Source organism: Tauraco erythrolophus, chromosome 1, assembly GCF_009769465.1.
Source record: "Tauraco erythrolophus isolate bTauEry1 chromosome 1, bTauEry1.pri, whole genome shotgun sequence".
Classification (NCBI taxonomy): Eukaryota; Metazoa; Chordata; class Aves; order Musophagiformes; family Musophagidae; genus Tauraco; species Tauraco erythrolophus.
The window spans coordinates 31,989,331-32,001,014 of NC_141465.1; the positions used below are offsets into that span (position 1 = coordinate 31,989,331).

At 49.0% G+C, this 11,684-nt stretch overlaps 1 protein-coding gene across 1 annotated transcript; it reads right to left on the reverse strand.

Moving 5' to 3' along the window:
• Window positions 1-5,470: 5,470 nt before the first annotated feature.
• ATP5PO (ATP synthase peripheral stalk subunit OSCP) lies at window positions 5,471-8,800 on the reverse strand. Its single transcript, XM_086631918.1, has 7 exons — window positions 8,769-8,800; window positions 8,539-8,589; window positions 8,325-8,435; window positions 7,806-7,935; window positions 7,577-7,689; window positions 5,928-6,014; window positions 5,471-5,628 (listed from the first exon to the last, which is right to left on the reverse strand). The coding sequence occupies exons 1-7, from the start codon at window positions 8,796-8,798 to the stop codon at window positions 5,515-5,517; spliced, it is 636 nt and encodes a 211-aa protein (XP_086488044.1). The 5' UTR covers window positions 8,799-8,800; the 3' UTR covers window positions 5,471-5,514.
• Window positions 8,801-11,684: the final 2,884 nt, after the last annotated feature.

The window sequence follows — 11,684 nt, forward strand, 5'->3', positions numbered from 1 at the left end:
TTGAAAGCATTGGTAATAGGTATAATGTACACTTATGAATCGGACACCACTGTTTCTCGTAAGACAATTTCAACTGTACTTTGGTTACTGTGAATGTGTTGTTTCCTCATCCACTCTTGGTTAAATAATTCTATTTACAGACACGGTCCAATTAAGCAAAAGTCCTTAAAACGTGTTCACCTGTTTGAGGAATTGTGCCGCTTCCCAGACTGCAGTCACCACGGTGGAAACTGCCGATACGGTTTTAGGCTGTGCAGTTTGTTTGACACAGATGAGACTGTAGTTGTGCAAGTGAAATTATGCAAGAATAAATCCATTTTTTTTAAAGTTTAACTGCGTACTGTTACATTCTTGAGAAGCACTGAAGAAGAGTGACATGGTGTTGAACATACTAAATAAATCTTCAGATTATTTTTGACAAAAGGACTATGTAGGTATAAGCAAAGTTATAGACCCAGCAACTGGGAAATAACTCACCAGCATTTAATGCCTGACCTACGCCACTTTCCATCTCTGTAACGCACTGTTTGCATTTTTTCTGGATTTGAAAATTGAGACCTGACCAAATCTATAGTCAAACAGCAAAAATAAATTATAACAAATAATGATTAAAAAACCACCCACCCCCCAAAAAACACCAAAAGCACTTGCTTAATAGGCCAGGTGCTGTTACTTTGTGCCCGTTAGGACTTTACCCAGGCCCTGCTCCGTGGCCAGGCACGCTTGTGGCAACATTTATGCAGCTTCTCAGCGACCACCCGTGGCTCTGCTGCCTGGAAATACAGGAAGTGCCACACTGGTCTCTCCCCTATTTTTTGTTAATAATTACTGCATGTGGCCAGCTGCCCCAAGGCCAACATCCGCCGAGTCCTGTCAGGCGGTGTGTCCCCTTGCCTAGCTCCGTGCTCCCTAGCGCCTGCACCTCCAGGATGTATTTTTTTCCCCAGCTGTTTTGGGGCTGGGCTGGCACATCCTGACCATAGCCGAAGTGCCTTGCCGCGACGGTTTGTAAGTCACAGCTGCTGTAGGTAGGTGCGATGGAATGCACCAGGAAGCTCACCAGCTCTTGGGGCTGCTTTGCTTTGCCCAGGTCACACGCATCCAGCTGAGCATGGGCTGGTGTCCCCACTGTACAGCACCATGCTCTCCAAAGCTGCATCACCTTGGGTACAGCTTGATGCACTCCACTGCTACGGAAGAGGAGTGGAAAGCAGGGTGCAGGACCTTTGGGCCACCTGCTGCCCAACAGCCCCGCTCAGCTTGCCCCTCTGCCAGGGCCACAGCAGCCTCTCTACCCAGCTTCTGAGCCTCTGGGGTGTCCCAAGCACCACCCGCCCTCATCACCAACTCCACAAGCTTCAGCACTCCATCCCCTTTCCCAGCACAAGCCTACCCTGCTGCTCCCACCACCTCCAGAAGGAGAACTTTATTCTTACCCTGGGATTCCTGGGACGTTTCCATCCAGCACCCCCCTGCCCCAGGAGAGCTGATGAGAAGCTGAGCATGGCATTCACTTCTCCTACACCTTCTCCAGGCAGGAGGTACAGCCAGCAGCCCTGGGCTGGCCTAGGTGGGAAATGTACTTCCAGCATGAAGTACCAGAGAAAGCACAGGGCTTTCTAAATGTTCTTTAAAGAAAAAAAAAAGGGGAGGGGGGTGGGGGGGGTGGGGGTAGGTGTGTGATGTGTAGAAAAAGTGGCTGGTTAACAGGTTTCAATAATAAATAATCCAACTGGAATGAACTAACATTACTAGTTCAACACTCCACTCCTGCAAGAATGGTATCCATGTAAAATTAAGTCAAATGTCAGTCCTTGATCATCGAATCATAAAATGGTTTGGGTTGGAAGAGACCTTAAAGATCATCTAGTTCTAACCCCCCTGCCATGGGCAGGGACACCTCCACTGCACCAGGTTGCTCAAAGCCTCATCCAACCTGGCCTTGAACACTTCCAGGGATGGGGCATCCACAACTTCACTGAGCAACCTGTTCCAGCGCCTCACCACCCTCAGAGTGATGAATTTCTTCCTTAGATCTAATCTAAATTTGCCCTCTTTCCGATTAAAGCCATTGCCCCTTGTCTTATCACTACATGCCCTTGTAAAAAGTCCCTCTTCAGCTTTCTTGTAGGCTCCCTGTAGGTACTGGAAGGCTGCTTCTCTTCTCCAGGCTGAACAACTCCAACTATCTCTGCCCCAACCCATGTGCAGGACCTTGCACTTGGCCTTGTTGAACTTCATGAGGTTCTCACAGGCCCACCTCTCCAGCCTGTCAAGGTCCCTCTGGACGGCATCCCTTCCCTCCAGCATGTTGACCACACCACACAGCTAGGTGTCATCAGCAAACTTGCTGAGGGTGCACTCAGTCCCACTGTCCATGTCACCAACAAAGATATTAAACAGCGCAGGCCCCAACACTGACCACTCATCACTGGTCTCCACTTGGACATCGAGCCGTTGACTGCAACTCTGATTGCAGCCATCCAGCCAATTCCTTATCCACGAAGTGGCCCATCCATCAAACCCATGTCTCTCCAATTTAGAGACAAGGATGTCATGCGGGACAGTGTCAAATGCTTTGCACAAGTCCCGGTAGACAATGTCAGTTGCTCTTCCCTTATCCACTAACACTGTAACCACATCGTAGAAGGCCATCAAATTAGTCAGGCATGATCTGCCCTTAGTGAAGCCACGCTGGCTGTCACCAGTCATCTCCTTTTTTTCCATGTGCGTTAGCATAGTTTCCAGGAAGATATTCTTGATCTTTTCAAACACATGGGTGAGACTGACTGGCCTGTCATTCCCTGGGTCTCCTTTTTTTTCCCTTTTTGAAAACAGAGGCTATATGTCTCCTTTTGCAGTTGGTGGGAGCTTCACTGGACTGCTACAACTTCTCAAGTATGACAGATAGTGGCTTAGCAACTTCATCTGCCAGCTCCCTCAGGACCTGCAGATCCATCTCATCAGGTCCCATGGACTCGTCCACCTTCAGGTTCCTTAGATGGTCTCAAACTTGATCTTCTCCTACAGCGGGCAGTTCTTCATTCTCCCAGTCCCTGTCTTTGCCTTTTGTAACCTGGGCAGTATGGCTAGAGTTCTTGCCAGTAAAGACTGAGACAAAAAAGTCATTCAGTACCTCAGCCTTCTCCATATCCTGGGTAACCAGGTCTCCCATTTCCTTCTGGAGAGGGTCCATGTTTTCCCTAGTCCTCCTTTTATCACTGACATATCTATAGAAGCTTTTCTTGTTGCCCTTGACTTCCCTGGCCAGATATAACTGCAGGGCTCTAGATTTCCTAACCTGATCCCTGGTTGCTCAATTTCTCTGTATTCTTCCCAGGCTACTTGTCCTTGCTTCCACCCTCCGTAGGCTTCCTTTTTGCATTGCAGTTTGTCCAGGAGCTCCTTGTTCATCCATGCAGGCTTCCTGGTGTTTATGCCCAACTTCCTTTTTGTTGGGATGCATTGCTCCCGAGCTTGGAGCTTTCTTGGGCCCCTCTTCCCTCTAGGGCTTTATCCCATGATACTCCACCAAGCTGACCCCTGAAGAGGCCAAAGTCGGCTCTCCTGAAGTCCAGGGTAGTGAGCTTGCTAAGCACATAGAGGCATTGAAGTTTGGCTCCTGTTGAAGCTGATTTACTGGCTGGAATTCCTGTCCCTGCCCACAAGTGGAATGAGAGAGGAAAAAAAATAACCTGTGATCAAAATTCCCTTACCAATCGTCCCAGGGCCCTAAAGTCTCTTTTGATTGTCCTTGGGCTACGTGTTTCTCCAGGAAGGCAGCAGAGTTCCCTAAGAGGAGGATCTATCCAGTAAGAATCATGTGGTGGGTCGACTCAGGTTGGACACCAGGTGCCCACCAAAGGTGCTCTATCACTGCCCTCAGCTGGACAGTGGAGAGAAAATACAGCATAAAGCTTGTGGGTTGAGGTAAGGATGGGGAGATCATTCAGCAATTAACACCATGGGCAAAACAGACTTGGCTTGGGGAAAATTAATTTCAACTTATTACCAATCAAATCAGAGTAGGATAATGAGAAATAAAAACTAAATCTTAACACACCTTCCCCCTACCCCTCCCTTCTTCCCAGGCTTAATTTTGCTCCAAATTTGTCTATCCCCTCCTGCCCAGCGGCACAGGACGATGGGGAATAGGGGTTGCAGTCATCATGTTTCTGCCACTCCTTCCTCCTCAGGGGGGGAGGACTCTTCACACTGTTCCCCTGCACCAGTGTGGGGTTTCTCCCATAGGAGACAGTCCTCCGTGAAATTCTCCAACATGAGTCCTTCCCACAGGCTGCAGTTCTTCACGAACTGCTGCAGTGTGGTTTCCTCCCACAGGGTGCAGTCCTTCAGGAACTGACTGCTCCAGTGTGAGCTTCCCAGAGTTACGGCCTTCTTCAGGTGCAGCCACCTGTTCCAGTGTGGTGTCCTTCACAAGGTCACAAGTCCTGCCAGCAAACCTGCTCCAGCATGGGCTCCTCTCTCCATGGGTCTACAGGTCCTGCCAGGAGCCTCCTCCAGCATGAACTTCCCACAGGGTCACAGCCTCCTCCGGGCACATTCACCTGCTCCAGTTGAGTCCTCCACAGGCTGCAGGGGAAACTGCTCCACCATTAACCTCCATGGGCTGCAGGATGACCTGCCTCACCATCGTCTTCACCATGGACTGCAGGGGAATCTCAGCTCTGGTGTGTGGAGCACCTCCTCCCCTCCTTCATCGCCCTTGGTGTCTACAGAGTTGTTTCTCACATATTGTCTCTCCTCTCTTCTGACTGCTGCTGGTGTTGTGGTTCCCCCGTCCCTTCTGAAATATGTTGTCACAGAGGTGCTACCACTGTTGCTGATGGGCTTGGTCTTGGCTGGCAGCGGATCCATCTTGGAGCCAGCTGGCATTGGCTCTATTAGACTTTGGAGAAACTTCCAGCAGCTTCTCATGGAAGCCACCCTTGTAGCCCGCTGCTACCAAACCCTTGCCACGCAAACCTAACCCAAACCAACAGGGAGAAACAGGCATTTTACACCCTTCACAAGCCTGTTGAAGACTACCTAAAGGGAAAGCACTTCAGGACAGAAACTGGAGTTATAAATCCGTGTCCAAACGTTAACCAGGAAGCACATACAGCCAGTCATGACAACATTGCCGTAGTGCTGTTTAGTTATGAACCCCTGTCCCATTCCAAATGTTTTTGTACACCCTTTTAAGTTACAAAGACCTTAGCCTCTCACTAGAAAGCTTTTAGAGGGCAATTTCAGTTTAAGGCACATACAAAACTCTCTCCAATGATGCAGACGTGGAGATGAACTTGGCCTGATACAACGTTTGCTGCTGAGAATGCACTGATGACACAACTGTTCTAACAGTCGCTATTGCACTTACGAAAGCATCTACCAGTTCCAGGCTTCGTGCCTTCCACACACAGAAATACTTCACACTGTCTATTCAAGAAGAAATATTTTTATTGTTTCTGGAACTGTCCGACAGGTTTCACTGTGAATGATGAGGACAGCTCACTAGACTGTCTCTCTCATGATTTTGCTGAGCTTCTGGATCTTTGACCTTGTTGACATATCCACATACTTCTCCCCAATATTGACAATCATGCCACCAAGGATTGATGGATCAGTCTAAAGAAGAAATGTAAATTCTATTAGGAAAAATTTGGTAGCCTAGTATACAATTTTTACAGTATTAAAGAAAAAAAGCTTTTAGAAAAGCCTTTTTTAAGAGAACTTTACAGTCGCTGTATTCCAAATTTAAGATTTCAGTAACTAAAGCATCATCAGATCTACAGGAGAGCACAGAACTATGTAATAGAGCAAGTCGATTCAGTAAAATTATTTTTTTTTTCTAAAGATCAGAGAGACAGTAGGCCAGCTTAACAGGAACTTGATGAAATTTATTTACAAGTAAAAAAAATCCGTACCTTGGTCTCCAGCTTTAAGACCTCTCCCTTAGCCAAGAATCCACTCAGAGCACTTTTTAGCTCAGTAAGGCTGGCATCATCCAAGGGCTGAAAAACATGAACAGAAGACAAGCAAAATGAAGGACTTAAAAATATTCAGATGATATAATGAGAATCCAAATTCTCTATTCGGATTCTTCTAAAGACAGATGCTTCCACTAGGAAGAAAGATTAAGCAGCCCCTTGAACAGGAGTAACCAAAGGACAGCACAGGAACAGCAGCCACTTTGTGCCTTCCCAATTTCACGAAACAATGTGTTATTTGTGCACATATTCCCAGCAAGACCTCGATGCTGACATCTTCAGATGGCATGTGTCAGGAATCCATACTTGACAAAGTAAGCACTTCATAGAAAGCCTTCAGGTCTACCTCACAGGCTGTACAAGGAAAGATTAATTTTGCTGCTTCTAACAAAATTATCAGCTAGAGAAGAAACACAGTTTCACGTAAAGCACTGGGCAGTGACCGAGGACACTGGCAGCAAGCTCCCAGCCCTGCTGCAGGCTTGCAGAATGCTCCTGGCTAACTACACACCTCTCCATCACCACGGAAGAACTCTGCATCCCTGTGAGAGAGACCCTGTGAATTTGTCCTTGCTTCCCCTACAAGTCACTCGGATACCACTGAGATAGAGACAAAAGGCTTTGTGTTACTGGCAATTTAAACAATTTCTAGTTAGTAGCTAACAGTTCGAGAGCCAAGAGAAACTAACAACGACAAAAAAGCAGCAGGAAAGTAACTTTATGTATGAAATATTTAGGAAAACTTATGGAAAGGTTTGCACAGGCTTGTGCGTCCACATGTCCCTGAAGGCTACCAACCTGACTGACGATCCGTGCTCAGGGCCTACAGAAGCCAGTCAATCTGAAGTGGATCAGTCTATTTAGTCCAGGTAGGCAGTTCATTGCAGCCCTAGCCAAGGGCTATAGGTTTATACTACATACCTAGCTGACCAGCTTCCTGCTCTAACGGATCTGAGCGTGGATCCATTAATGAAGAAGATACTAAGTGTCAGAACGATCATGCCTCCAGCCTGATGTTTACAGCTCATGGAGACACAATCTTCTCCCTCACCTTCCTAAGCACCAGCCAGACTTGCCTGTCTGCTACTTATGAAAAAGTCTTCCCACAGTTTCAGAGTTAGCCACTTGTCCTCATTACTGCAGGTGGTGAATTAGGTAGCTGCTCCCCATGAAGCACAGCACCAAGTACCACAGGCAGTCTCAGTCCTACGAGGTATCTGCTTCGCTCCAACTAATATCTCCTCTGTTAGTTCTGACCTGATCTGTACAATCCTGATGACAGAAGTAAGAACAGGGGCAGCTGTATCTGCAGACCAAGCTGAATTTTATCAGCCACTGGGTCTGCACATAGGAAGGATGATGCAACCTGTTAAGCTGAAACGGGAGAAACAGGTCTAGTTTTTGACCAATAATTGTTGGATATCAAAAAAATTATTTGCCTAAGACTTTCATCTTGGTAGAGGTGACATTATTTCCTCACTACTCACATAGCAAATACTTAAAACTACAGAGATCAAAAATAAGCTGAAGGAGTTTGCCTTTTATGCCACTACCTGTTAAGCTAGATCTAGAGGTTCCTAACTCACCTGCGCAGTGGTGACTGTGCACAGCACTTCTCCTCTGTACGCACTCATGATCTTCCCAAATGCAGAAACAATGTCTGGAGTGTGACGCAAGCGACCGTTTTCAGCAAGCAAATCTGGAAGAGGCGGACGCATTGGAAGGGTTTAAAGCACCCACTAGAAGCAGATGTGGTCAGCTACCGGTAATAACAAGTAGCCTTAGATGTTTTTCAGAAGTCAAATTGTTACTCACTCATCAAGTTGACAATAATAGGGGACATCTTCTCTTTTGCTAAGGCATCATTCACAGCTTTTTGTTTAACTGTGCTCTTGGTGTGAGGGTTCATAACAACACTGGACAGCTTGGGGTCCTTCAAGAGAGTCTAAGAGCACACACAAACAAGGTGATAAAGGCCAGGAGTTTCCCAGGCATTACAAGGCCTAACTGGACTACCCAAAGCAGGCAATACGGTCATTCCTTGAGTAAGAATGAAGAGGTCTGAAGCTGATGGGAAGTGAAATAGCAGCTCCAGGTGTAGCTCATTTACAGTATGTCTCTTTTAGAGCTGATGCTCTTCCCGCATCCCTTCCAAGCAGCTTAACACCGGGGGCGCAGCCCAGACAGCAGGCACGCCAAGCCGGCTACAAGCAGGAGTCTCGCAGCTTGCAAGAGCTGAGCCCCCCTCCCTCCCCACAAGCAGCAGCGGGCGACCCCGACCGCCCCCGGACCCCTGTGCGCGCCGAGGCAAACACGGGCTGGAGAACGCCTTACCCACACTCGGCTCAGCTCCTTCTCTACCTGGTCCAGCTTCTTCTGCTTGGTGGCGGCGGAGTAGAGCGCGGTGGCATAGCGCCCTTCCAGCCCGTACACCTGGATGGGGGGCTGCGGGCGAGAGAGCGGGCAGGCGCTGAGCCCGGCCCCGGCCCGGGGAACCGGCGGCAGCTCGCCGCTCGCCGGGCCGGTGCCCCCCCCTCGTCCCCCTCACCTTGACCAGCTTGGAGACCGGCCTCGCCGCCGACGTGCTCAGCTGCCGCACCTGCGGGGCACAGAACGGCCGGCGTCGGCGCGCGCCTCCGCGGCGGGGGCGCGCGCCAGCGTCGGGGTGGGGGGAGGGGGTCTAAGACCCCGCGCGGGCGCGGGAAGGCGGGTGAAGGCGCGCGCACGCCACGCCGTTTCCTTCCCCGCCGTCAGGGCCGCCACCCTCCCCAGCTTCACCTTCAGGCAGAGCCCCACCGCCGCCGCCATCTTCCCCGACCGCCGCTCGAGGTCACAGCCGGGCCCCGCCCCCGAGGTGAGGCAGCGCGCAGGCGCGGCGGCAGCCACCGCCCCCGGCCCCGCGCTGCCCGCCGTGCTTTCCTGCCGCGGGGCACGCTGGGAACGGGAGTTCTTCGGGGCGACGTCTTCCCGCCGGCCTGTAGTTCCTGAGCGCAGCCCGTCGTGAGAAACTGGTGCCTAGCGCGGGTGAGGCGGCCCGTGCTCGGCCCACGGGGGAAGGAAACGAGAGTGCGGCCTCGGTGGCATCCCTGCCCTGTGCTGCGCGGGCTGGAGGTCCAGTTGAAACGTCGCCCTGGTCGCCCTTTCCCACACCGTGGTGCTGAATGTGGCTTTCCTCAGGCACAGTCTGGTGGTGGGGGTGTCCGCAGAGGACCGGAGTGACCACGGCAGAGGCTCCCCTTGGGTGCGCATGTCCTGCGCATGGCGAGTTGCACCCAGCCCCTCCGCTGGCCATGTGTGTGTTGGTGACTTTGCAGGTGGAGGGGCCACGGGATAGGAAGAGCAGTCCAGGCCACAGAGGCTGCCTGGGGGCCTTGCAGTTCCTGTAACAGGGTAGAGTGACCCACTACCCTTTCTCATGTTCCTGTAAGGGACATCTAACTCGCGTACATGCGCACATCCCTCCGTTCAGATGCATCGGGGAGCAAGCGTCACATGAGTTCTTCAACAGAGAAAATGTCAGCTGTGCTTTCCTCACAGACATTTCTGCTGCCCTGTAACACAGTAAAACTACCTCTGAAATGCAATAAGCTATTTCCTCCCCTTGGACAAACTAGATCCAAACATCTCCTGGGGCAAAGACACCATCTTCCAGGTAAAGCATAGGGTAGGCAGCTCTGACACTGTCAGTCTCTGTGTGTGACCTTCAGCAACTCACTCATGTCCTGCCTACTACTGAACTATCTTGAACGGTTAAACATTTTCTCTCCCTAATTCTTCCATCTTTTCCGTAAGAGAAAATGAAATGCTTGCCTGCTCCGCAGAGCTGTTACCAAGTTTGAGAAATTATTTTCTGCAGTGCGAGTAGCTCAGATGGGCGGTGCTATTGAAATACAAAGCATGGCGTTAATGAAAAGCATGCTGCATGAAATTTGCACGGCAGACTTTAAACACTAGATGTTGCTCTTGCTACAAATTGAAAGCAAAGCGATCGCTTTAGCTACGTCAAAAACAGAACGTTAGAATAACGCTCTTTAGTAGGAAACACAATCTGAATAAAAGAGCTGGTCTACTGCCCCGCCAAATACGACGATATCATCAACAGGCTGTATTCTGGATGTCAGAATTTAGTTCCCTCGTCTATCCCTCACTGAATGTGCTGTGGTGGCATACAAAGGCACAGGTATAGTCCCATGACAGGTTTAAGCCTGACATAACACCATGCTTTTCGGTAATTTTAATGACTACAGTACTAGGAAAAATGTATCTAAAATGTAGAAAATTCTTTGGTTTTCTTTAGCAAAAATAATATTTATCTATTTCTTTTGGTGGTAATATGCATAGAATTATAGAATGGTTTGGGTTGGAAGGGACCTCAAAGATCATCTACTTCCAACCCTCCTGCCATGGTCAGGGACACCCTCCACTACACCAGATTGCTCAAAGCCTGATCCAACCTGGCCTTGAACACTTCCAGGGATGGGGCATCCACAACTTCTCTGGGCAGCCTGTTCCAGTAGTACGTCACCACCCTCAGAGTGAAGAATTTCTTCCTTAGATCTAATTGAAATTTACTGTCTTTCCTAATAAAGCCATTACCTCTTGTCCTGTCACTACATGTCCTTGTAAAAAGTCCTTCTCCAGCTTTCTTTTAGGCCCTCTTCAGGTACTTCAAGACTGCTATAAGATCACCCCGGAGCCTTCTCTTCTCCAGGCTGAACGGCCCCAACTCTCTCAGCCTGTCTTCATAGGAGAGGTGCTCCAGCCCTCGGATCATCTTTGTGGCCCTTGCTCCAGCAGCTCCGTGTCCTTCTTGTGTTGGGGACTCCAGAGCTGAATGCAGCACTCCAGGTGGGGTCTCACAAGAGCAGTCATGTACCGAAGTTTTGGAATGATGCAGAGAACGAATTTATTTGAAGTGGGGTCCCATATCCCAAATTTTAATTCTGAAATACTCTATGATCTTGTGGCATTTTAGTACACAGAAAATCTGGCTTATTGAGGTTGGTCAAATCACTGAAAGCTGAGGGTACTTTAATGAACTGGAGATTGGGTCAAATCCTGATAGTGCTTTCAAGAATTAGAATCAGAGCACCTCTCAGAGGTTAATTTTAGACACAGGTGATAAACAGTTTGTACTTTTAAACCTTATATATATATATATATACACTTTATATCAGAAGGAATATTTAAATCCTCATAAAGCCTGTCCTTATATTTGGATATCTGTTATAAGAATAGATTCCTCTATCATCATTATATGGGAGTTTTTATCAATTAAACTCCCTGTACTGCCACTCCCTCATCATTTGCCATTTACCTCTCTCCCTGGTTTCAGTTGTGTCACTTAGGATCATAGAATCGTCTGGTTGGAAGAGACCTTCAAGATCAAGTCCAACCATTCACCCTGCACTGTCAGGGTCGCTAAACCATGTTGCTCAACACCAAATCTACACGTTTTTTAAACACCTCCAGGGATGGGGACTCCACCACTTCCTGGGCAGCCTGTTCCAATACTTCACAACCCTCTCTGTAAAGAAATTCTTCCTAATATCTAACCTAAATTTCCCCTGGTGCAACTTGGGGCCATTCCCTCTTGTCCTGTCATTCATAATGTGAGAGAAGAGACCAACCCCCATCTCCCTACAACTTCCTTTCAGGTAATTGTAGAGAGCGATAAGGTCCCCCCTGAGCCTC